Source organism: Somniosus microcephalus, chromosome 11 (assembly GCF_052327205.1).
Source record: "Somniosus microcephalus isolate GS21.2 chromosome 11, FLI_Smic_1.0, whole genome shotgun sequence".
NCBI lineage: Eukaryota > Metazoa > Chordata > Chondrichthyes > Squaliformes > Somniosidae > Somniosus > Somniosus microcephalus.
In genome coordinates this window covers 204268910-204296354 of record NC_140997.1, presented here as the reverse complement: position 1 = coordinate 204296354, position 27445 = coordinate 204268910, and the positions used below count along the sequence as shown (strand labels likewise).

The window sequence follows — 27445 nt, the reverse complement described above, 5'->3', positions numbered from 1 at the left end:
TTTTTAACTAAATATCTATGTACTTTTGCTCGTTTCTGTTTAAGGGTGATTCCCCAGCGCTATTGGCTATACTTGGATCATACCAGCTCACTAACTCCGTTAACTGCTTTGCTTTGAAAAAATAATTACAATACCTTAAACGATAACAAATGTAATGGAGCAGTGGCAACAGATTACGTGACAAAAATATTGGTGTTTACTGAATGACCTTTTAACTTAATTGATAAATGCCCGATACTACACCCCACTGACATCTCGTACTTAAAATCTTGTGAAAATTATTTTTTCTTAACAGTTCGCTTTGGATCCTTACGTTATACTTCAAACAGAATGTTTCTGGACTTCCTGGTTGCAAAATATAACGGCTTGGTATTTGTGAACAGCTTGCAAGATGATAAAGCTGATCGGAGAAGTCTCCTTGGCTGTAGGAAGGCAAACTTTTGACATAGAGGCAAATGAGAAGGTGGAAATAAGAGAACGGCCCATGGGAATAGCAGATCAGGTGAATGGAAGCGCTGACAACAGGCGGGTAAGTGTGTGGTCAGGAAAACGAGCGGAATTGCAAGGATGTGGGGATGGAAGTTTTGCAGAAACATTTGAGACCTGGCAGAAAAATGAAATACCTTACAAGCGAATACAGAACAGGGTGATCGGGAGAACCCCGTCGCAACAATTCATGAGTCTGTGCGTCGTGCCAGACATGGCATCATTCCTCTAACAGGAGGAGCACTGTGGGAGTACCTTCACCACAGGGACTGCAGCGGTTCAAGGCGGCGGCTCACCACCACCTTCTCAAGGGCAACTGGGGATGGGCAATAAATGCTGGCCTTGCCAGCGACGCCCAGATCCCATAAGCGAATAAAATAAAGGTAGTGGAGTGAGTGAGCCAGGACGTCGAACAGCTGGAGAAAGAACAGGACAAAAATGGGGCGAGCTGCCTTCAGCTGAAAGAGCTGGTCGTGCAGCGAAAGAAATGGACCCTGAACAATATCCCAGTGAGGACGCGGAGGGGGGGATGTGAAGGCTGCTCCCTGGATACTTAAGAACCTGTGCAGCTCGTAGGCATCGGAATGCCGCGAGATTGTGATCGATGTGGATGTTACACATGAAACCAAACAGGGGGCAGAATCCCCTGCTACTCGTTCAGTTTTACTACGTGAGTGCGACCAATTTGTGGCGACATATGATAAAGATCGAGGAAACCTTTTTGAAGAAGTCCTCCAACAGCCCACCAGCAGGACGTGCCTGGGTGTTGGAATTAATGCAGAAGTCCATTCATTTGAATCGGGTAAGATTGATGGGATCATGGCCCTGTTGCCTGAAGGTCCAAAGCCTCAGGATTCTGAACCAACTAAAGAGCACCAACTCCGAGAGAGTGAGGGCGCCTCCAATTCTTGCAATCTGACAATGGAAGAGCTTGTAGAGGAAATTGAGAACATCAGAGTAAAATATGCATCCAGTCAGGCTGAAATCAGCCGGCTGGCTGACAAGTTGAATGGTTCTAACCGTAAGGCTGGGTTGCTCGAACTGGAACTGGACACAGAAAGGGAAAGGAACCAGCGGCATACTCGCAGAATAAAAGAGCTGGAGAATGACATGACAAGTAACTCTGTTCTGATCGGAGTGCTCTCTGACTGCAAAACCAAAGTGGAACAATTAGAGGGAATGAAACGATTCTCACAAGAACTGATATTTAAAGTAAGTGTTAGAGAACTAAGTAATTACTATTGGAATGTGTAGTAAACCTGTGTGTGCGCATTCTACATAAAAGTTGCACTTGGTATTCACTTTACTGGTATTTTCACATGTAAATTCCCAATATGAATTCATATTTATTCCTGCTACCTGTACATGTTTAAAGATTTGAAATGCATGGTTTTTACTTATATCAGTACAGTATGTGGCGTTGCTCGCGGTAAGTCAGATGACTTCCTGTTGTATATAACAATAAAAGTATTGACAATATCAACATAATTACAGATGTGGAAGGCCAATTGGCACATTTTAATTCACACAACCAGCCAGTTCCTGAAGTCACCCACTATAGCATTCAATTGTTTCTTAAATGATCCCAGGGTTTTGCCTCCACGACTTGAAGTTTATTCCGCAAATTTGTGTGAACCCTGTGTGAAGAAGAATTTCAGTCCTAATGCCTTTTACTAGCTTGAACCTGTGCTCCCTAGCGCTACTCAGTTTAATTTAAAGTTATAATTTACCTCCAAGGTGTCTCTTACACATAAGACTACGCCCCCTTTTTGTCCACTTCGTCTTTTCCAAACACTCCACACGGTTGAATATTGTATTCATTTCCATCCTCGGGATTTAGCCACGTTACTGATACTCCCATCACACTCTAGTTCCCTAATGCCACAACAGTTCTGGCATCTTATTTCAAATGCTTCTATCATTCATTTATATACATATTACCGATTTGCCTCCTCTCATATTCCCCATTGTCTGCTTATACCTGGTCTCCAGTTCAAGTGAGTTTGCATCCATACCCGCTTGTTGATTACCTTCTACCCTACAATCTGTCTCATCTGAGATCTTGTTTCTTTCCTGCTCTCCTTCCACCTTCACCTGTCTAGTTTAAATGATTTTCTATTGTTGCCTTAATATTTCTCAATATGTACAACTCTAGCTCCAGGTAGACAGCTGTATCCATCCTGTAAGCATTGTCCTTATGACACACATGGGTATCCACTTTCCTGAGCAAAGAATCACCCGTGACTACAATCTGTGTGATCTGCATCATGTATCTTTGTCCAGTCTGTCCTCTTTGGTTTTCTAGTTATCCTTTCTACTGGGACCTTTATTATCTTAAGTAGCATTGGACAGTGCCTAGTATCTGTTTACTACAATCTCTTGGGTAGTTACACAGGGTTTCCTACCTCTCTTTTATCAACCGTAATCCAGTTGAAATCCACATTTCTTTGGATTCCCTCAGCACTCATCCCCCTGTCATTGACAACACTGTTCCTGGTTGTACTGTTCTCCAACTCCAATCCCTGAAGGTTCACTCTTGAGGGTTGGTGCTATCCTGGCCCTATCACGTCGGTGGGATGATTTACTTGTTGAACCCAATACTATCCACCTGCTTCTGAATTTCTCCTCAGTTCTGTCAGCCCTTGTTAAGTTCTTGTAGCTTTCTCTCTAAAGCCATAACTCTCTTTCTTTAAGCTTACTGATTAACAACGTGTTTGCATCTCTTTATCCTTCTATTAGATTTGGCTCTTTTTAATTTGTGAATGCAGAAATGACACGCAGCCTGGGTATCCACAAAGTGAGTTAAAATGGCATTTGATGCCACTACTCTGTGCAGCATTCTGAAGCCCAGAAACACTTTATAGAGGGTGCAGTATGGGAGGGAAAGACCACAAATTAAATTAAATATTTCACCTTTGATGGTTGTTTAACTCATGAAACCTAATACAGTGTGCATTTTGGTTGAAGCATTCAAAAGAGAGATGTGGCCATTCTGACTCATGGGGAGCAGAGAGATATAGAGCTGACACCAAGGCTGAAGGAAATGAAAATAATTGAGTGAGTCAAATAGTTAGATAGGCTCACTTTCTTATTGCCAAGATCATTTCCTTTATCATTATGGTACATTTGTGTTTCTGTAGATTTTTCTTTCAGACTTTATGAAATAACACCTACATAGCTTTTATGAATTGTGTAATGAATATCCGATCATTTTGACATTAGTCTGAGAATTAAGTAGTACAAAAGTGAGGAACCAATGGCAAAAACAGCTCAAAAGTTTATCCATCTGGGTTTTCATCATGCCAGTGATTGTTCTCGAATAAAGTGAACATTTTTAGTCAATAACTGTAATGCCATCTATCAAATTTTAAAACTGGTTAAATTCTTTGTGGTAAGTTTTGTGGAAAAAAAGTGTGTGGCACATGTTCAATTGGTTAGATTTCCTTAGAAGAAACACCTCTATATTAGAGAAGTTTGGGTGCCAAAATATTGTTTTATTCCATAATCATTATCATTTTTATGTTATATGTTTCAAAACATCTTGAACTGTTCTTGCCCAGCTACATTTAAAAAAAAATAAAAAGCTGATTTAGAGTCATAGATTCATAGAGTTATGCAGCATAGAAAGTGGCCCTTCGGCCCATTGTGTCTGCACCGGCCATCAAGCCCTGTCTATTCTAATCCCATTTTCCAGCACTTGGTCCATAGCCTTGTATGCTATGGCATTTCAAGTGCTCATCTAAATGCTTCTTGAATGTTGTGAGGGTTCCTGCCTCTACCACCCTTTCAGGCAGTGAGTTCCAGATTCCAACCACCCTCTGGGTGAAAAAGTTTTTCCTCAAATCCCCTCTAAACCTCCTGCCCCTTACCTTGAAACTATGCCACCTGGTTAGTAACCCCTTTACTAAGGGGAAAAAGTTCCTTTCTATCTATGCCCCTCATAATTTTGTACACCTCAATCAGGTCCCCCCTCAGCCTTCTCTGCTCTAAGGAAAACAACCTCAGCCTGTCCAGTCTCTCTTCATAGCTGAAGCGCTCCAGCCCAGGTAACATCCTGGTGAATCTCCTCTGCACCTTCTCTAATGCAATCACATCCTTCCTATAGTGTGGTGACCAAAACTGCACACAGTATTCCAGCTGTGGCCTAACTAGCATTTTGTACAGCTCCATCATAACCTCCCTGCTCTTATATTCTATGCCTCGGCTAATGAAGGCAAGTACCCCATATGCCTTCTTAACCACCTTATCTACCTGTCCTGCTGCCTTCAGGGATCTATGTACATGCACACCAAGGTCCCTCTGATCCTCTGTCCTTCTTAGGGTCCTACCATTCATTGTGTATTCCCTTGCCTTGTTAGTCCTCCCAAAATGCATCACCTCACACTTTTCAGGGTTAAATTCCATTTGCCACTGTTCTGCCCATCTGACTATCCAGGGAGCAGCGAGGAGGAGCCCGGTATAAAAACCGGCGCGAGCACCGAGGCCCGACCAGTTCCAGGGAGCAGCGAGGCGAGGAGCCCGGTATAAAAACCGGCGTGAGCACCGAGGCCCGACCAGTTCCAGGGAGCAGCGAGGAGGAGCCCGGTATAAAAACCGACGCGAGCACCGAGGCCCGACCAGTTCCAGGGAGCAGCGAGGAGGAGCCCGGTATAAAAACCGGCATGAGCACCGAGGCCCGACCAGTTCCAGGGAGCAGCGAGGAGGAGCCCGGTATAAAAACCGGCGCGAGCACCGAGACCCGACCAGTTCCAGGGAGCAGCGAGGCGAGGAGCCCGGTATAAAAACCGACGCGAGCACCGAGGCCCAACCAGTTCCAGGGAGCAGCGAGGAGGAGCCCAGTATAAAAACCGGCACGAGCACCGAGGCCCGACCAGTTCCAGGGAGCAGCAAGGAGGAGCCCGGTATAAAAACCGGCGCGAGCACCGAGGCCCGACCAGTTCCAGGGAGCAGCGAGGAGGAGCCCGGTATAAAAACCGGCGCAAGCACCGAGGCCCGACCAGTTCCAGGGAGCAGCGGAGGAGGAGCCCGGTATAAAAACCGGCGCGAGCACCGAGGCCCGACCAGTTCCAGGGAGCAGCGAGGCGAGCAGCCCGGTATAAAAACCGGCGCGAGCACCGAGGCCCAACCAGTTCCAGGGAGCAGCGAGGAGGAGCCCAGTATAAAAACCGGCGCGAGCACCGAGGCCCAACCAGTTCCAGGGAGCAGCGAGGAGGAGCCCAGTATAAAAACCGGCACGAGCACCGAGGCCCGACCAGTTCCAGGGAGCAGCGAGGAGGAGCCCGGTATAAAAACTGGCGCGAGCACCGAGGCCCGACCAGTTCCAGGGAGCAGCAAGGAGGAGCCCGGTATAAAAATTGGCGCGAGCACCGAGGCCCGACCAGTTCCAGGGAGCAGTAAGGAGGAGCCCGGTATAAAAACCGGCGCAAGCACCGAGGCCCGACCAGTTCCAGGGAGCAGCGAGGAGGAGCCCGGTATAAAAATCGGCGCGAGCACCAAGGCCCGACCAGTTCCAGGCAGCAGTGAGGAGGAGCTCGGTATAAAAACCGGCGCAAGCACCGAGGCCCGACCAGTTCCAGGGAGCAGCGAGGAGGAGCCCGGTATAAAAACGGGCACGAGCACCGAGGCCCGACCAGTTCCAGGGAGCAGCGAGGCGAGGAGCCCGGTATAAAAACCGGCGCGAGCACCGAGGCCCGACCAGTTCCTGGGAGCAGCGAGGTTTACCAACTCAGCAGCAGGGAGAGAGGTAAAAAGTAATCAGAGTGTGACGTCACCAGGGAGCAGGTAAGTGATTGGTTGGTGACTATTTCTCTTCTATAAACTTTAACTCTGTGGTTTATAGTTGCTAAAGTCTTTCTGGTGTAGCGGGGACTGTTGGTAAACCATACAAGCGCCTTAGAGTTTATCTTTAATTGGTGATAGTGAATTAATTTAAATTAATTAAAGGGTAAGTCATATCAGGACAGCACAGCCCCATGTTATGCTCCTCTTGCTCTATGTGGGAATTCAGGGACGCTGCCTGTGTCCCTGACGACCATGTGTGCCAGAAATGCATCCAGCTGCAGCTACTAGCAGACTGCATTGTGGCACTGGAGCTGTGGATGGATGGGCTTTGGAGCATTCACGATGCTGAGAGGGTCATGGATAACACGTTTAGTGAGTTGGTCACACCGCAGGTAAGGGCTGCACAGGCAGAAGGGAAATGGGTGACCATCAGGCAGAGCAGTAGAGGCAGGCAGGTAGTGCAGGGGACCCCTGTGGCCATCCCCCTCTCAAACAGGTATACCGATTTGGATACTGTTGAGGGGGATGACTTACCAGAGGAAGGCAGCAGTAGCCAACTTCCTGGCACCAGGGGTGCTTCTGCTGCTCAGGAAGGGAGGAAAAAGAGTGGGAGAGCAATAGTGGTAGGGGATTCTCTCGTAAGGGGAAGAGATAGGCGTTTCTGTGGCCGTAGACGTGACTCCAGGATGGTTTGTTGCCTCCCTGGTGCCAGGGTCAAGGATGTCACTGAACGGCTGCAGGGCATTCTGAAGGGGGAGGGTGAACAGTCAGAGGTCGTGCTTCACATTGGGACCAATGACATGGGTAGGAAGAGGGATGAGGTCCTGCAGCAAGAATTTAGGGAGCTAGGTAGCAGATTAAAGAGCAGGACCTCAAAAGTTGTAATCTCTGGATTACTCCCGGTGCCACGTGCTAGTGAGTATAGGAATAGGAGGATAGAGCAGATGAATGCGTGGCTAAAGAATTGGTGCAGGAGGGAGGGCTTTAGTTTCCTGGATCACTGCGCCTGCTTCTGGGGAAGGTGGGACTTGTACAAGTCAGACGGGCTGCACCTGAACCAGAACGGGACAAATATCCTTGCGGGGAGGTTTGCTAACACTGTTCGGGGGTGTAATGTATATACCTTTACGTGGGGAACTATCTTTTACAGCTCATGTATACTGTAGTACCGGCAGTGACTACACCTGTATATAGCCCTGAGTAGTAATCTGTACAGATCAGTTCCACTGTGAGCCACGTTGAGTAAACACCTGTTGTACTGTTCTCCGCAGTCTGTGTCTTATTATACACGGACACAACATTGACGATGAGGCAAGTTCGAACCTACCTGCAACTCTGCATCACCTCCCGGGGATTCGTTCCTGGAGATCAGTGGATTGGAGGTCAAGGCCAGAGACTCAGGTGTCGACCACGGGCAACTGCCCAGTCATCCAGCAGAGACTTGAGAATTGCGGGGGAGGCTGTCGAGAGCCAGGCTTGGCTTTCCAGTCGAGGTGGTCCAGCGAAATGGGCTGGCAACAGGTAGTGCGCAGACCCTTCCCGGACAGCGGCGGGCTAGAGCCCGACCGAGCGGCACAGCAAAGGGCCGAGCAGCGTTGACGGGGGAGAGAGAGAGAGGGCAGAGCGCACAGGGCGCAGCCGGTGTTCAGGGGCCGAGCAGCGTTGGAGAGAGGGAGAGAGAGATGCGCAGAAACCTACAGGACGCCGCCATTGCCACGAGAACTGCCGGGAGCAGCGTTGGCAGCAGCGGGGGAGGAAGGAAAGCGCGGGAGACGCCATTTTAAGCCATTGGGAGACGCCATTTTAAACCACACCCAAAATGCCGAAGAGTGGCAGTATCACCGCATTTGACAATGAAGTCGAAGATTGGACTACATATGTCGAACGAATAGAGGTGTACTGCAAGGCAAATGAGGTGTCAGATGACAAGAAAGCGTCGGTATTGTTAAATTTAATGGGTGCAAAGACGTATGGTTTATTACGAAATCTAGTAACCCCAACGAAGCCAATGGAAAAGAGTTTTGAAGACATAGTAACGATACTAAAGGAACATTTAAACCCCACACCGCTGCTGATAGCAGAAAGATTCAAGTTTCACAAACGGAACCAGCATAAGGATGAAAGCAATGCTGATTATTTAACAGAACTGCGCAAACTATCGAAACACTGCCAGTTTGGAGCGGGACTGGCAGATACCTTAAGGGACAAGTTTGTGTGTGGGCTTCAAAGTGAAGGAACCCAGAAACGGCTTTTATCTGAAAAGGACCTTACGCTGGAAAAGGCTTTCAGCATTGCGGTATCATATGAAGCAGCAGCACGGGGCGCTGCAGAGATACAACAGAGACCGCAAGAATATGGCACAAACGAAATGTCATATTGGACAGAGAAGTGCTATCGCTGCGGCAGAACAACACACGACCAGAATGATTGCTGGTTCAAAGACAAAGTGTGCAGACAGTGTGGAAAAGTAGGACACATAGCACGAGTCTGCAGGTCGGGAAAGAAAACCAGCAATAAGAAACCTACCAAAGAAAAGTACAAGAAGGTACATAAGATGACGGAGAATAGTTCAGATGAACAAAAGAGTGATAACGACTCCGAAAGCAGGGAACTGAGTTGTCTGAAACTACATAATGTGATCACAACGGAGGATCACCGAACCATTTGGGTCACACTCAAGATAGCAGGAGTCCAGGTAAAGATGGAATTGGACACAGGATCAGCCCTAACAGTCATAAACCGATGGGACTACAAGCGGCTATTCTCACACATACCCTTGAGAGACACAAAAATTATTTTGAAGACGTACACGGGGCAAAAAGTCTACCCCAAAGGAAAAATAAGGGTGACCGTTATATATAACGGTAAGGAAACACCAAAACTAGACCTGTATGTATTACAAGATGGAGGACCACCATTACTGGGACGTGAATGGATCCGGAAAATACAACTGGATTGGCATTCCATACAGGCACTGACTGTGGCTGACAAAAAGGATGACGACGTCACACCCGGGCGACTGTCAAAGATCCTAACTGACACGAAAGAAGTGTTCCAGCAAGGACTCGGAACACTAAAAGGCATGACAGCGACAATTAAAATTGAAGAAAACGCAAGCCCAAAATGTTTTAAGGCCAGACCAGTACCTTATGCGATCCGCCCAGCCGTCGAAGCAGAGCTGGAGAGTCTGGAACGTTCAGGTGTACTGTCCAAGGTAGACTGGAGCGAGTAGGCTACACCCATCATCCCTGTGATGAAAAAGTCGTTGAGCAGCACGCCTGGGGAACCAAGGAAGGTTCGCATCTGTGGGGACTTTAAGGTAACAGTGAACCCAGTCCTTCACACCATACAATATCCACTTCTGCGGATTGAAGATATTTTCGCCTCACTATCTGGAGGGAAACGCTTCACTAAGATTGATCTGGCCCAGGCGTATCTGCAAATGGAGGTAGAGAAGCATCAAAAAATACCTCACAATCAACACCCATAAAGGTCTCTACCAACACAACCGGCTGGTTTTCGGGGTAGCATCAGCTCCGGCTATTTGGCAGAGGGCAATGGAACAAGTCCTGCAAGTGATCCCAGGGACCCAGTGTTATTTGGACGACATCCTGGTCACGGGCGAAAATGACAGTGATCACCTTGCCAACCTGGAGCAGGTGCTCACTAGATTGCAGGAATATGGGCTCCGAGCTAACCGCCCCAAATGCGAGTTTTTTAGAAAACAGATCTCGTATTGTGGCCACATTATCGATAAAGAGGGGTTACGTAAGTCCCCAGAGAAGATTGAGGCAGTAGTCAAGGCTCCAGTACCGGAAAATGTGTCACAACTGAGGTTGTTCCTCGGGCTGGTAAACTACTACCATAAGTTCTTGCCAAACTTGTCTACAATACTACACCCACTGAACACCCTACTGCAAACTGGGGTGCCATGGAAGTGGAGTGACGAATGTAGACGAGCTTTCCAGAAGAGCAAAACACTAATCACATCGAAAGAGGTATTGGCCCATTACAACCCGGCATTATCAATTCGGTTGGCATGTGATGCGTCACCCTACGGCATTGGAGCGGTGCTGTCGCACAAATTCTCGGACGGCTCAGAGAGGCCAATAGCCTTCGCGTCACGATCACTAACCTCAGCCGAGCGTAACTACGCCCAGATTGACAGGGAGGCCCTCAGCCTAGTGTGGGGAGTGAAAAAGTTCAATCACTATCTGCACGGGCAGAAATTCACCTTGCTGACTGATCACCAGCCTCTTGTCTCCATTTTTAATCTGAAGAAGGGCGTTCCGGTGATGACTGCGCAATGACTACAAAGATGGTCACTTTTTCTAGGGGCGCACCACTATGATATTGAATATAAGGGCACGAAACAGAATGGAAGTGCTGATGGGCTATCACGCCTGCCACTGCCTACTGCGGAGGAAGCACCAACAGTGGATCCTGTCAAAATATTCCATTCGACTATGGTTGAATACCTACCGGTAACTAACGCTTGTATCAAAAAGGAAACCCAAAATGACCCGACACTGTCTCGGGTATATGATTTGACGGTGAAGGGATGGCCAGCACATGGCGACCACTGTTGCCAGCATTCTTGACAAGGAGAGAACAGCTGTCAGTGTGCCGGGGGACCTTGATGTGTGGATCCCGAGTGGTAATTCTACCCAAGTTAAGGGATAGAGTGCTCAATGAGCTTCATGAGGGTCATCTGGGAGGGGTAAAAATGAAAAGCCTAGCCAGGGCTTATGTGTGGTGGCCGGGAATCGATAAACAAATCGAGGACCTGATCAAGAGCTGCTCAGGATGCCAGAAAGTCCAAAATGCACCACCACAGGCCCCTCTACACCCATGGGAGTGGCCCTCATCTCCATGGCAACGGGTGCATATTGATTTTGCTGGTCCATTCATGGACTCAATGTTTTTAATAGCCGTGGATGCGCACTCGAAATGGCCTGAGGTCATCAAAATGTCCTCCACCACCACGGAGAAAACTATTGCAGTCCTACGGACCATTTTTGCCAGGAATGGCTTGCCAGAACAGATTTGCTCCGAGAATGGACCACAGTTTGTGTCCGAAGAGTTCCGGAGGTTCTTGAAAAAGAATGGGGTAAGGCATTACACATCCGCCCCGTATCATCCAGCCACAAATGGATTGGCTGAGAGGTTCGTACAAACCTTTAAGAAGGCAATAAAGGCTATGTACAATGACAACATTCCGCTGCAGCACAAGGTGGACAATTTCCTGTTCACCTACCGGAATGCGACACATGCAGTCACCAACCAGGCCCCAGCCATGATGTTCTTTAACCGAAGGTTAAGATCTCGCTTGGATTTGCTCAGACCAAATGTACGAAGAGATGTTGAGAGTAAGCAATTCCAGCACATCCATGAGAAGCCAACAAGGAGCTTCAATGTAGGGCAACCAGTCTTGGCCCACGACTACCGAACAGAAAAATGGCAGCCAGGAACGATATGCACACGGCAGGGCCCACTAATGTACACAGTGGACGTTGGGGAGAGCATCATGAGACGCCATGCTGACCAGATCCTAGAGTCACAGGAACAAGTCAACCCCATGCCTCGCCCATACGTACCTGGTGATGAGCCCGACGTACAGGTCGCATCTACCCCAGAAACAGTAGCATCGGAAGCTGATGAACCAACCGACGACAGGGGGCCAGAATCGCCTCCGCACCAAGAGCAAGACACTCGGGAAAGGCGCTATCCAGAAAGGATCAGGAAGCCTCCCCAAAGACTGAATATGTAAATAGACTATTTACAGCTAATGTTGCATGTTAAAAGTGTTAATTGTAATTAGTTTGATATTTAATTGTTAAATGAGTGTTATGGTACTGTTAATCTAAAAGGGGAGGAATTGTAATGTATATACCTTTAAGTGGGGAACTATCTTTTACAGCTCATGTATACTGTAGTACCGGCAGTGACCACACCCGTATATAGGCCTGAGTAGTAATCTGTACAGATCAGTTCCACTGTGAGCCACGTTGAGTAAACACCTGTTGTACCGTTCTCCGCAGTCTGTGTCTTATTATACACGGACACAACAGGGAGGGTTTAAACTAAAATGGCAGGGGGTTGGGAACCTGAGCAGGGAGACAGAGGAAAGGGAAACAGGGATAAAAGGAAAAGATAGGAAGGAGAAAAACAAAAGTGGCAGTCAGAGTAATCAACGGTTTAAATCAAACGTGGCCACAGTAAATAATAATTCTAATAGGTCTAAGAGCGTTAAAAAAACAAGCCTGAAGGCTTTGTGTCTTAATGCGAGGAGCATTTGTAATAAGGTGGATGAATTGGCTGCGCAAATAGAGGTAAACGAATATGATTTGGTTGGGATTACGGAAACGTGGCTCAAGGATGGCCAAGACTGGGAACTCAACATCCAGGGGTATTCGATATTCAGGAAAGATAGGCAAAAAGGAAAGGGAGGTGGGGTTGCATTACTGGTTAAAGAATGGATTAATACAATTGGAATGAAGGATATTAGCTCTGATGATGTGGAATCTGTATGGGTAGAATTGAGAAATACTAAGGGGAAAAAAACATTAATGGGAGTTGTTAGATCCGTGTGTTAATGGAGACACGGAATGCAGGAGTTGATTTAACAAGTGTTTACTGAACAAATTCTGGAGGTGAACTAACAACACAAGACGCTACACAGGCTTATATACCCGAGTGGTCACTACTGGTACTACAGTATACAAGGGCTTCAAAAACATAGTTCCTCTTAAAGGTACATACACTACAATTTCTCCCTTTTTACATAAATAGTACATAATAGTACATAACATTTTAAGTAATCATTAAATAACATTTTTACAAGAACAATAATATACACATTTGCTGAAGTTAATCAATTACAAATTCAGTCTCTCTGGAGGCTTCCTGACTCGGTCCGGGTAACGCCTCGGTGGTGTAGTAGGTTCTTTTGGCAAGGTCGATTCGGCTTCAATGCTAGTGTCGGGTTTATCTGGTTCCAGTATCACCGGATCGGAGGTAGATACTATGGGTATCTGCTTCATCACTAGGCGTTTCGAGTTGTGGTGTAGGTTGTCCTTTTTCGGATGACTCTATGATCTGGTCAGCATGGCGCCTTATTATGCTTTCTCCAATGTCCACGGTATACATCAGCGGTCCTAGTCGTGTGCAAATAGTTCCAGGCTGCCATTTCTCGGTACGGTAGTCCCGGGCCAAAACTGGTTGACCTATCTGGAAGGTTCTAGTTGGCCTTTCATTCATGCTTTGAAATTGTTGGTTCTCTACGTCCCTTCTGACGTTTGGCTTGACCAAATCCAGCCGGCATCTTAGTCTTCTATTGAAAAACATCATGGCGGGGGTTTGGTTTGTAACCACGTGTTGCATTCCTGTACGCAAACAAGAAGTTATCTACCTTATGTTGTAGATTTATGTCTTCATTACCCATGGCCTTTATGGCCTTCTTGAAGGTCTGGACAAACCTTTCAGCTAATCCATTGGTGGCGGGATGGTATGGGGCGGACGTGTAGTGCTTAACCCCATTGTTTTTGAAGAACTTCCTGAATTCTTCGGATACAAATTGCGGTCCATTATCAGAACAGATCTGTTCAGGCAGCCCATTCCTGGCGAATATGGTCCTTAATACTGTGATGGTTTTTTCTGTGGTGGTGGACATCTTTATTACCTCCGGCCACTTGGAGTGTGCATCCACCGCGATTAAGAACATTGAGTCCATAAATGGACCAGCAAAGTCGATATGTACCCTTTGCCATGGAGATGAGGGCCACTCCCATGGATGTAGAGGGGCTTGTGGTGGGGCGTTTTGGACCTTCTGGCATCCTAGACAGCTCTTGGTCATTTCTTCGATGTCTCCATCGATACCTGGCCACCACACAAACGCTCTGGCTAAGTTCTTCATTTTCACTCCACCCAGATGCCCCTCGTGAAGCTCCTTTAGCACTTTATCCTTGAGTTTGGGTGGAATCACCACTCTGGATCCACACATCAAGGTTCCTCGGCACACTGACAGCTGTTCTCTTCTTTGCGAGAATGCTGGCAACAGTGGTTCGCCATGTGCTGGCCATCCCTTCACCGTTAAATCGTAGACTCGTGAGAGAGTCGGGTCATTTCGCGTTTCCTTTTCAATGGTAGAATTTGTCACTGGTAGACATTCCACTATGGTCGAGTGGAATATCTCCACTGGGTCCACTGTAGGCGCCTCTTCCACCGTTGGCAACGGTAGGCGCAATAACCCGTCAGCATTCCCATGCTGTTTTGTTCCTTTGTACTCTGTCATATTGGTGTGCCCCTAGGAAAAGGGACCACCTCTGTAGCCTTTGCGCTGTCATAATGGGAACGCCCTTTTTAGGGTTGAATATGGAGACGAGGGGTTGATGGTCAGTCAACAAGGTAAACTTTTGTCCGTGTAAGTAATGGTTGAATTTCTTCACCCCCCAGACCAGGCTGAGTGCCTCCCTGTCGATCTGGGCATAGTTACGCTCAGCTGAGTTCAATGAGTGTGACGCAAAAGCAATCTGCCGCTCCGAGCCATCAGGGAATCTATGCGATAATACCGCTCCCACGCCGTAAGGGGATGCATCGCACGCCAGTCTGATTGGCAGTGATGGGTTGTAATGAGCCAACACTTCCCTGGACGTGATCAAGCCTTTGCATTTATGGAAGGCACGTTTACAGTCTTCGCTCCATTTCCAAACTACTCCCGTTTGTAGCAGTGCGTTAAGCGGGTGCAGAACCGTCGACAAGTTTGGTAAAAATTTATGATAGCAATTTACTAATCCCAGGAACGACCTTAATTGTGAGACATTTTCAGGCGCTGAGGCCTTTACGACCGCTTCAATTTTTTCAGGTGACTTATGCAACCCTTCTTCGTTAATGACATGGCCACAATATGATATTTGTTTCTGGAAAAATTCGCATTTGGGGTGATTTGCTCGTAGGCCCCGTTCTCTCAGCCTCGTGAGCACCTGCTCCAAGTTGGCAAGGTGCTCGTTGTCATTTTCTCCTGTTACAAGGATGTCATCTAGGTAGCATTGAGTCCCCGGAATCCCTTGCAGGACTTGCTCCATAGCTCTTTGCCAGATAGCCGGAGCTGATGCCACTCTGAAAACCAGTCGATTGTACTGGTACAGGCCTTTGTGTGTGTTTATCGTGAGATACTTTTTAGAGGCCTCCTCAACCTCCATCTGTAGATATGCCTGTGCTAAGTCAATTTTGGTGAAACGTTTCCCTCCGGATAGTGAGGCGAAAATATCTTCTATCCTCAGAAGAGGATACTATACCGTGTGAAGAACTGGGTTTACAGTCACCTTGAAGTCCCCACAGATGCGAACTTTTCCCTGTTGTTCAGATTTATCATTATTCAACGTTTTCTTCATGACCGGGACGATGGGTGTTGCCCACTCGCTCCAATCTACCTTAGATAACACGCCTGCTTTTTCCAAATTCTCCAGCTCTGCCTCGACGGCTGGACGAATTGCGCAAGGCACCGGCCTTGCCTTAAAAAACTTGGGAATTGCCGCATCTTCCACTTTTATTGAGGCGGTGGCGCCTTTCAGGGTTCCTAGTTCCTGTTGAAACACTTCTTTTGCGTTAGCCAAGATTTCTTTTAATCGTCCAGGTATGATGTCATCATCGTTTTTTTTCTTACTGGTCACCGTCAGTGCCTGAATGGAGTGCCAGTCTAAACCTATCTTTCTGATCCATTCACGTCCCAACAACGGTGGACCACCATCTTGCAGAACGTATAAATACAACTTCTGTATTTCTTTGCCGTTGTATACAACAGGCACCCTTATTTTCCCTCCTGGGGTATACTTTCTGCCCTGTATATGTCTTCAAGACAATGGATGTGTCTTTCAAAGGTATATGCGGAAATAGCCGCTCATAATCCCGTCGACTCATGACGGTCAGAGCTGATCCTGTATCTAGCTCCATTTTGACTGGGGACCCCACTATTGTGAGGGTAACCCAAATGGTCTGGTAATCTTCTTTGGCAATTACATTATGTAATTTGAGACAGCTTAGTCTCTTGTTTCCGGAGTCGCTATCGCTCTTCTGGTCTTCGGAGCTACTGTCCGTCATCATTTGTACCTTTCTGTACTTTTCCTTATTGACCTTTTTACTGTCAGCGGATTTCTTTCCAGATCTGCATACACGTGCAATGTGTCCCATCTTTCCGCATTGCCTGCATGCTTTGTCCTTGAACCAGCAGTCCTTCTGGTCATGGGTGGATCTGCCGCAGCGATAACATCTCTCGAAACCCCGTGTCATTTCATGGGTGCCAAAGTCCTGTGGCTTTTGCTGTATCTCTGCAGCTCCTCTTGCTGCTGCTTCGTATGATACAGCCACACTGAAAGCCTTGTCCAGTGTCAAATCTTTCTCAGAAAGTAGTCTTTTCTGTGTTCCTTCGCTTAGGAGACCGCAGACGAATTTGTCTTGTAGAGAATCTGCCAGTCCTGCCCCGAATTGGCAGTGCTTTGACAGCTTTCGTAATTCGGTGAAGTAATCAGCGTTACTTTCATTCTTGTGCTGATTCCTCCTGAAGAATTTGAATCGTTCCGCTATCAGCAGCGGTGTTGGGTTTAAGTGCTCCTGTAAGGTATCAACAATCTCCTTAAAATTCTTGTCCATCGGTTTGGCTGGAGTGATCAAGTTTCGTAACAGCCCGTATGTCCTTGCGCCCATCAGATTTAGAAGTAGCGATGCCTTTTTATCATCCGCTACTTCATTCGCCTTGCAATATACCTCCACTCTTTCCACATATGTGGTCCAATCTTCTATATCACTATCAAAAGCAGTAATATTGCCAATCTTCGGCATCTTGAAAATCTAAAATGGCGCTTCCCGCGCTTTTCTTTCTTCCCCGCCGAGTTAAGATGGCGCCTCCCGCGCTTTCCCGCCGCTGCCGCTGCTGCCAACGCTGTTCTCCGCGGTTCCCGTTGCGACCTGCAGCTTTTCGCGGTATTTCTATTTTTTTTATATATCGCTTCAATAGTTTCTCCGTTACTTGGAGAACCGTTCCCGTCGTGGAGCGGACCCTCTGGGACTTTCCCCTCCCTCTGCTCGGTCTGAACGCCGACCTGCTTTGCAGCACCGGCCGCGCCCTGAGTGCTCCACCCTCTCTCCCTCTTTGCTTCTGCTTCCCGACTCGTTGCCCGGCCCCATTACAGAGCCACCCGATCGAGCTCTAGCCCACCGCAGCCCAGGAAGGATCAGTGCACTACCTGCCACCAGCCCGTTTAGCTGGGGAAACCACAGACTGGAGACCAAGCCTGGCCCTCGATTTCGAGTTTCTTCGAGTTATTTTTTTTTTCTTGCTTCTGGCTTCGACCTTCGTCTGAGGAATCGATCCCCTTGAGGTGCTGCCGAATTGCAGGTAAGTTCGTTTCTAACTCGTCGCCACTGTTAGATCCGTGTGTTAATGGAGACACGGAATGCAGGAGTTGATTTAACAAGTGTTTACTGAACAAAGTCTGGAGGTGAACTAACAACACAAGACGCTACACCGGCTTATATACCCGAGTGGTCACTACTGGTACTACAGTATACAAGGGCTTCAAAAACATAGTTCCTCTTAAAGGTACATACACTACAGGAGTGGTATATAGACCTCCCAACAGTAAGGCAGAGGTTGGGGATGGCATTAAAAGGGAAATTAAAGAAGCGTGCAATAAGGGCACAGCAGTCATCATGGGTGACTTTAATCTACATATAGATTGGGCCAACCAAATTAGTAACAATACTGTGGAGGAGGAATTCCTGGAGTGTTTACGGGATGGTTTCCTGGTCCAATATGTCGAGGAACCAACCAGAGATCATGCCATCTTAGACTGGGTATTATGTAATGAGAAAGGATTAATTAGCAATCTTGTTGTACGAGGCCCCTTGGGTCGGAGCGATCATAATATGATCGAATTCTTCATTAAGATGGAAAATGAAGTAGTTGACTCAGAAACTAGGGTCCTCAATTTAAATAAAGGAAACTACGATGGTCTGAGGAGCGAGTTGGGTAGGATTGATTGGGGAATGGAACTCAAAGGGTTGACGGTAGATAGGCAATGGCAAACATTCAAAGACCGAATGGATGAGCTACAGAATTTGTTCATCCCAGTTTGGCATAAAAATAAAACAAAAAAGATGACTCAACCGTGGCTAACAAGGGAAATTAGGGATAGCATAAGATCCAAGGAGAGGACATATAAATTGGCCAGAAAAAGCAATAATCCTGAGGATTGGGAGCAGTTTAGGATTCAACAAAGGAGGACAAAGGGATTAATTAAGAAAGGGAAAATAGAATATGAGAGTAAGCTTGTAGGGAACATAAAAACTGACTGTAAAAGCTTTTATAGATATGTGAAGAGAAAAAGATTGGTGAAGTCAAGCGTAGGCCCCTTGCAGTCAGAATCAGGGGAATTTATAATGGGAAACAAAGAAATGGCAGACCAACTAAATTCATACTTTGGTTCTGTCTTCACAAAGGAGGACACAAATAACCTCCCGGAGATGCCGGGGAACATAGGGTCTGATGAAAGGGTGGAACTGAAAGAAATCAGTATTTGTAGGGAAATGGTGTTAGGAAAATTGATGGGACTGAAGGCCGATAAATCCCCAGGGCCTGATAATCTACCTCCCAGAGTACTTAAGGAAGTGGCCCTAGAAATAGTAGATGCATTGCTGGTCATCTTCCAGAACTCGATAAACTCTGGAACAGTACCCATGGATTGGAGGGTAGCTAATGTTACCCCACTATTCAAAAAAGGTGGTAGAGAAAAAGCGGGGAATTATAGACCGGTTAGCCTGACATCGGTAGTGGGGAAAATGCTAGAGTCTATTATAAAAGATGTAATAGCAGAGCACTTGGAAAGCAGTGACAGGATCGGACAAAGTCAACATGGATTTACAAAAGGTAAATCATGCTTGACTATTCTACTGGAATTTTTTGAGGACATAACTGGTAAAATAGATAAGGGAGAACCAGTGGATGTGGTGTATTTGGACTTTCAGAAGGCTTTCGATAAGGTCCCACATAAGAGATTAGCGTGCAAAATTAAGGCATATGGGATTGGGGGCAAGGTATTGACTTGGATAGAGAACTGGTTGGCGGACAGAAAGCAAAGAGTTAGAATAAACGGGTCGTTTTCCGAGTGGCAGGCAGTGACTAGTGGGGTACCGCAAGGATCGGTCCTAGGACCCCAGCTGTTCACAATATATATTAATGATCTGGACGAGGGAATTGGATGTAATATCTCCAAATTTGCAGACGACACAAAGCTGGGTGGGAGGGTAAGCTGTGAGGAGGATGTCGTGAAACTCCAGTACGATTTGGACAGGTTGGGTGATTGGGCAGAAACATGGCAAATGCACTATAATGTGGATAAATGTGAGGTTATCCACTTTGGTGGCAAAAACAGGAAGGCAGATTATTATTTGAATGGCAATAGATTGGGAGAAGGGGAAGTGCAAAGAGACCTGGGTGTTCTTGTGCACCAGTCGCTGAAGGTAAACATGCAGGTGCAGCAGGCGGTTAAGAAGGCAAATGGTATGTTGGCCTTCGTAGCAAGAGGGTTCGAGTACAGGAACAAGGATGTCTTGCTACAGTTGTACAGGGCCTTGGTGAGACCGCACCTTGAGTATTGTGTGCAGTTTTGGTCACCTTACCTGAGGAAGGACGTTCTTGCCATGGAAGGTGTGCAGCGAAGATTCACCAGGCTGATACCTGGGATGACAGGAATGACGTACGAGGAGAGATTGTGTCGATTGGGCTTATACTCACTGGAGTTTAGAAGATTGAGAGGGGATCTCATCGAAACCTATAAAATTCTGTCAGGTCTGGACAGACTAGATGCAGGAAGGATGTTTCTGATGGCCGGGGAGTCCAGAACCAGGGGTCATAGTCTAAGGATAAGGGGTAAGCCATTTAGTGTCACGGGGCCGTGCATTCACGGGGCCGTTTTGCTAGGGTTTCGGTAGTGGACCCAAGTGCAGGAAACCTATCCAAGGACTCGAGACCGGGTAGAACTCGAAAGATGCTTCACTTGATACTCGAAAACACAGAGACATGGTAACACTCGAAAGGAGATTCACTTGAGACTCGAAAAGACAGAGAGACTCGAGAGTGCTGCTACTGCAGGCAGGCAAACCCAGGACTGAGCAAAGAGGACAGGAAACAGGAAGCTTAAATACAGGCCAGAGTGGTCACGTGACATAATTAATCAAATGAGACAGGAGACAAATACATTAACAAGACACAGGTGAGGCCAGAGGCATAGAGGACAAGACAAGGACAAAAATGAACAACTTTATTAACTAGCCTAATTACTCTGATGAGATCAATTACTCGAGAAACAGGTGAGAAGAGGGGCCCAAAGGCACGGCAGCAGTGCACCGAAGCCTCAAAAACCACCCTCAGGCGGCGATCAGAGGGAAGTGCCACTGAAGCCGTTACATTTAGGACTGAAATGAGGAGGAATTTCTTCACCCAGAGAGTGGTGAACCTGTGGAATTCTCTGCCACAGAGGGCGGTGGAGGTCAGTTCATTAAATATATTCAAGAAAGAGTTGGATATATTTCTTAAGGCTAAAGGGATCAAGGGATATGGGGAGAAGGCAGGGACAGGGTACTGAATTTGGATGATCAGCCATGATCTCATTGAATGGCGGAGCAGACTCGAAGGGCCGAAGGGCCGAATGGCCTACTCCTGCTCCTATCTTCTATGTTTCTATGTCTATATCGTCCTGTAGCCTGAGGCTTCCCTTCTCGCTATTTACCACTCCAGCAATTTTCGTGTCATCTACGAACTTACTGATCATACCTCCTACATTCATATCTAAATCATTAATGTACACTACAGACAGCAAGGGACCCAGCACCGATCCCTGCGGTACACCACTGGACACAGGCTTCCAGTCACAAAAACAACTTCGACCATCATCCTCTGCCTCCTGCCATGAAGCCAATTTTGGATCCCATGGGCTCTTACCTTCTTGACCAGTCTCCCATGCAGGACTTTGTCAAAAGACTTACTGAAGTTCATGTAGACTATATCAACTGCACTACCCTCATCCACACACCTAATCACCCCCTCGAAAAATTCAATCAAATTGGTTAGACATGATCTCCCCCTGACAAAGCCATGCTGAGTATCCTTGATTAATCCATGCCTCTCCAAGTGGAGACTGACGTAAGAAAACTACTAGGCACTTGGTCAGAGTATTAAACAAGGCTTTAATCGACTGTTTCACAACATGGAAGTCTAGTTATCCTTCACTAGTTCCTGTTTACAAAATGTCCCTGAGCAAGCTGGGCCCGTGCCCGAGTATTTATACTCTCCCTGGACAGTGCCACCAGCAGGCCGCCCAGTATATTTCATAAGTCATTTCTACATGAATGGCACGATTTATATAATTCTTCCTGCCTGAAAGATTGGAAGTCCGGCAGCTTCTTTCTACCGAATTAGTCGGACTAAGAATAGACGCAGTCGTTTGGATCTCCGTCGGTGGCCGGAAGGCACGTCTCCTCAGACCGTGTTTTGGTCCCTGGGTCGCTTAGTTCATACCAGCGGGCTGGCAGAGTCCGTGTCGCTTTTATCGACCTGAGGGGGACTGGAGAGATCGTGGCTCCGGGTGCATTTGGATATCTGTTGGTGGCCGGAAGGCACGTCTCCTCGGACCGTGTTTTGGTCCCTGGGTCGCTTAGTTCGTACCAGCAGGCTGGCAGAGTCCATGTCGCCTTGATCGACCTGAGGGGGACTGGGGAGATCGTGGCTCCGGGTGCGGGCCCCCACAGACGCAGAGCTGCCTTCACCCTGCCCAGTAGTCAGTAACTGACCGGCGTCCTGGCTTCAGGTGGCCATCCCGCGGGGAGCACTCTGTTCCCCGGGTTGATCCGGTGGAATAGCTGGCAGGTCCCTTGACATCCCGGGTAGGGCATCATCCTCAGAGGAGTGCAGGGTATCGGCGTCATTGATACGGGCCCCACCATCGATTGGGTCCGTGGGACCGTTTGGGCAGGGAGCCAGATCCCGGAGTGACACTGCGGATTCCCGGTCATCAGGGTACCGCACGTATGCGTACATGGGATTGACATCCGTCAGTTCCACTTCGTCGATGAGGGGATCACTCTTAGAGAATCGGACGAATCTTCGGAGCAGCACGGGCCAGGAGCTGCCAACCATGATGGTAGGGACGTCCCATGAGTGGAGCGACGCTGGAACCCGAAGAATCGTTCGTGAGGAGTAGCGTTGGTGGATGTAGAAAGAAGAGACCTGATGGAATGCACTGCGTCAGGGAGCATAGTTTCCCACTGCTTGTCTGATAGGTTGTGTGACCTCAGTGCAAGACGAACAGTGTTCCAAATGATAGCGTTGTATCTCTCAACTTGTCCGTTTCCAATAGGATGATACGGTGTTGTTCTACTTATGGCGATTCCCTGTTGGGAAAGATAACTTTTGAGTTCGCTAGACATGAAGGAGGGATCCCGATCAGAGTGGATGAAATTGGCCGTACCGCAAAGGGAAAAGACCTGATCGAGGCATTTGATCACTGTGGAAGTAAGCATATTGGGACAGGGGAAAGCAAAGGGAAAGCGTGAATATTCGTCCACCATAGTAAACAAGTAGGTGTTTCGCATTGAGGAAGGCAGTGGCCCCTTAAAGTCAATGCTGAGTCGCTGCATAGGCTGTGTAGCGTGTATGAGTGAGCCATCTGACGGATGGAAGAATTGTGGTTTTAATTCCGTGCAAATTCTACAAGTGGAGCATGTTCTTCTCACGTCTTCCGTAGAAAATGGGAGATTTTTAGATTGCACAAAGTGTAACATACAGGTAACGCCAGGATGGCATAAGTCAGTATGAAGATCCGCAAGAGTCGAAGTTGACATGGAAAAGCAGAATGCACGTGTGAGGGTATCCGGGGCCACATTCTCTTTGCCGGGTTGATAATGTATGGTGTAGCCAAAGGCAGCCAATTCCATCCTCCAGAGCTGTATTTTGTTATTCTTGATCTTAGTGCGTTTCCGGTTATCCAGCATAAAGGCCACGGAGCGCTTATCGGTTATAAGCATGAAATGGCGACGAGCGAGAAAATGACTCCATTTACGTACAGCTTCGATGATGGCCGTAGCCGCCTTCTCGACAGAAGGATAATGGAGCTTGCTACCCTGCAAAGTTCTGGACAGAAATGCCACGGGTCGACCACCTTGATTCAAGGTAGCCGAGATCGCCACATCCGATGCATCGCACTCGACCACGAAAGGGAGATTTTCATCGATGGAATGAAGCGTGGCTTTTTCCAGTTGTTGCTTGAGGTGGTCGAAAGCTGAAATAGCCATTGCCTTCAACGGAAATTACTTCACGTGAAGCAGGGGCTGGACCTTGTCGGAAATGTTGGGTATCCACTTCGCATAATAGGTGAACATGCTGAGGGCCCGACGAAGAGAGCCGAGATTCGTAGGAGGTGGGAGCTCCTGAAGCAGATGAAGTCGCTCTGGATCCGGTTTGATGGCACCATTGCCCACCCAGTAGCCAAGGATGTTGGCTGATGGTACTGATTTCACAGATTTGGACTCATTTAAGGTTAAGTTGCGACGACGGAGAACGTCAAGAAATTTCTGGAGGTTGGCTCCTTCTGGTCATGACCAGCAATGGTGATATTATCCAGATATGGAAAAGTGTCCGTTAAGTTCTCCTGTTTGACTAAGCTATCCATTGCCCATTGGAAGACGGCCACCCCATTAGTGACCCCAAATGGAAGGCGACAAAACTGGTAAAGCCGACCATTGGCCTCAAAGGCCGTATACTTTTTGTCAGAGTCCTTTAACGGTACTTGATGGTATGCGCTCTTTAAGTCAAAAGTTGAAAATACCTTGTAGTTGGCAAGGTTATTGACCATGTCATCGATGCGTGGTAGTGGGTAGGCATCCAGGTCGGTATACTGGTTAATAGTTTGCGAGTAATCGATGCAAAGATGTTTCTTGTGTTGCTTCAGAGGATTTTTAACAATGACGACTTGAGCCCGCCAGGAAGATGAACATGGTTCAATGATACCGTCAGCTAGAAGGCGAGAGATTTCTGTCTCGATAGAGGATCGATCATCTTGGCTGAAACGTCATGATTTAGTGACTATGGGCTTACATCGGGGGGAAAGATTGGCAAACAAGGAAGGCTCATCGAGCGAAGCCGCCAAAAGCGCACAAAACAGTACTTTGGAAATAGTAAGCTCCGGCTTTGACCCTCCAAACTCAAAAGTGAGTCTTTTGTGTTGTTTCTGGAAATCCTGTCCCAGGAGCACATCACTGCATAGGTTTTTAAGCACCCCAAGCCGGGTGGAGGAATAAGTGCGGCCATTGAGAATAAGGTCGACAAGACAAAAGCTGGAAGAGTTGGTGGTCAGTGTCGTCAGAGCCATTGCAATTTCCCTGTCCGAGGGGTAAATACGCAGTTTTAACTTACTGACAGCCTGCTCACTGATGAAGCTGTCAGAGCTGCATGAGTCGATTAGTGCACTCAAAATGTGTCCATTTACCGAAACCTTCATGGCTGCATGCGACAGGCTTTGGAAAAAACAGCTGTGATGGGAGGAGGAGTAGTTTTACCCTTGACAGTTGTAACCTTAGTAGTGGCTCTTGGGTGAGGAGCAGTTTTATAGATAGCAGCTGTAAAACTAACAGGGGCTCTTGACCGGTATACCTTAGAAAAGTGACCTTTCTTACTAACAGAGGCTCTTGACTGGCATACCTTAGAAAAGTGACCTTTCTTACTGCAATGACTGCAGGTTGCGTTACGAGCAGGACAAAATTTCCTATAGTGCAATGCACCTCCACAGAAGAAACACTTCCTTCCAGATTGCCAAGATGCCGCTAGGGCAGGGTCGTCATCAGTGAGGGCTTCTAGGGTAGGGTTGTCATCGGCTAGGATAGAGTAGCCATCAATGAGGGCTTCCGCCGGAGGCCCATTGGAGGAGTCACCAAAAGTGATAGCAGCAGTCCGTGCACACGGTAAAAGATAGGCATCTGCATTTTTTTTGCTAAGTCCAGAGAACATGCCTGGTCATTGGCAGCTACATTTTTTTTGGTAAGTCCAGAGAACATGCCTGGTCATAGGCTGCTTGTAACTTGAGGGTTTTATTCTCCAACAGACACTGGCGCATGAAAGGAGACGCAATTCCGTTAATAAAGGAATCACAAATTAACTCCTCCTGATACTGCTCAGCTGAGACAGTTTTGAGATTACAATCCTTGCTGAGCCTGCGAAGCTTTTGAAGGAATTCATCAAGTGATACCCCGGGTTGTTGTCGAGTTGTGGCCAGTAGATGCCGAGCAAAACTTTCGTTTGGGGCCTTAACATATAGTTGCTGTAGTATTTGGATAGTGGAGTCATAGTCTACACAGTCTTCAATATAGTCAAACACATGAGGGGATACATAATTGGCAAGTATCTCTAACTTATCAGGAACATTCTCACCACACACCCTGAGGAAGTTGCTGAAGGTACGATACCAGTGTTTCCATACCTTAGCCATTGTAGGTGAATTCGGGTCCAGGTCAAGATGAGCGGATCAGAGTAGTTTCTCCATGATGGATTGATTACTACCTCTGGTTCCCTTCTGCCGTTTGAGTCGTAGCCATCTGTTCCCAAAACCACTCAGAGTGTGGAGCAGCAGTCGATTAAATTGACGTAAGAAAATTACTAGGCACTTAGTCAGAGTATTAAACAAGGCTTTAATCGACTGTTTCACAACATGGAAGTCTAGTTATCCTTCACTAGTTCCTGTTTACAAAATGTCCCTGAGCAAACTGGGCCCGTGACCGAGTATTTATACTCTCCCTGGACAGTGCCACCAGCAGGCCGCCCAGTATATTTCATAAGTCATTTCTGCATGAATGGCACGATTTATGTCAGAGACTAATTCTGTCCCTCAGAATTTTTCCAGTAATTTCCCTACCACTGATGTTAGGCTCACTGGCCTGTAATTCCCTGGTTTATCCCTACTATCCTTCTTGAATAATGGTACTACGTTAGCGGTCCTCCAGTCCTCTGGCACCTCCCCTGTGGCCAGAGAGGTTCTGAAAATTGTGTCAGAGCCCTTGCAATCTCCTCCCTTGCCTCACACAGCAGCCTGGGATACATCTCGTCTGGGCCTGGGGATTTATCCACTTTTAAGCCCGCTAAAACCACTAGTACCTCCTCCCTCTCAATGCTAATTTGTTCAAGTATATCACAATCCCCCTGCCAGATTCCTATGCCTACATCGTCCTTCTCCATAGTGAACACAGATGCAAAATATTCATTTAAAACCTCACCTACATCTTCCAGCTCTACACACAGATTGCCACTTTGGTCCCTAATGGGCCCTACTCTTTCCCTGGTTATCCGCTTGCCCTTAATCTATATATATAAAAGAGCTCTTCTGTCTGTCCCGATGTCTGTCTGTCTGTCCCGATGTCTGTCCGTGTTCTATACATTTGAAAGTTACAGAGCGTACCGACGCGCGCGTCACCTCAAAAGAAAGCTTGCGATTCCGGACCGGTCATAGGCATATTTACGTTTCGGCCGGACAAAAATCCCGCCCGCGGTATCCCAAAAACGTTCAGCGTTCCGCTCATTAGCATCTCATTAGCGACCATGTGACGTCGAGGTCCACCAATCGGACGGCGGGTTCCTTCCTACAGTTGAGTGTCGAGTGACTCGACGATTGACCAATCCTACGCTTCGGTGACCTGACCGGTCGACCAATCGGTGCGTGTGTGGGCGGGCCTTATCCTTCTGAACCGAGGTGAGTGGCCGCCATCTTGATTTTTCACAATTTTTTCCCCCACACTTTCTGTGTGTTAGGGAACGAAGGTAAATATTTTAATGATGTGTTAGGGAATTAAATAACAATTTAATAGGGGGGGGGAGAGCCTCGGGAAATCGCGGGGGGGGGAGAGCCTCGGGAAATCGCGGGGGGGGGGAGAGCGTCGGGAAATCGCGGGGGGGAGAGCCTCGGGAAATCGCGCGGGGGAGAGCCTCGGGAAATCGCGGGGGGGGGGGAGAGCCTCGGGAAATCGCGGGGGTGGAGAGCCTCGGGAAATCGCGGGGGGGGCGAGCCTCGGGAAATCGCGGGGGGCTCGCGCCGCCCGCACTGACCGCGCATGCGCCGCCCGCACTGACCGCGCATGTGCCGCC

The 27445-nt window shown here is 47.7% G+C and overlaps 1 protein-coding gene across 1 annotated transcript in view; it reads left to right on the top strand.

Moving 5' to 3' along the window:
- The first annotated feature begins 391 nt into the window (after nt 1-391).
- Nucleotides 392-27445, top strand: part of LOC147111142 (uncharacterized) — a 33177-nt gene continuing 6123 nt past the window's right edge. Inside the window, exons 1-2 of the mRNA XM_086000000.1 lie at nt 392-529; nt 1063-1698. Coding sequence (XP_085856126.1) covers nt 392-529; nt 1063-1698 — 774 coding nt within the window. The remainder of the gene's footprint in view (nt 530-1062; nt 1699-27445) is intronic.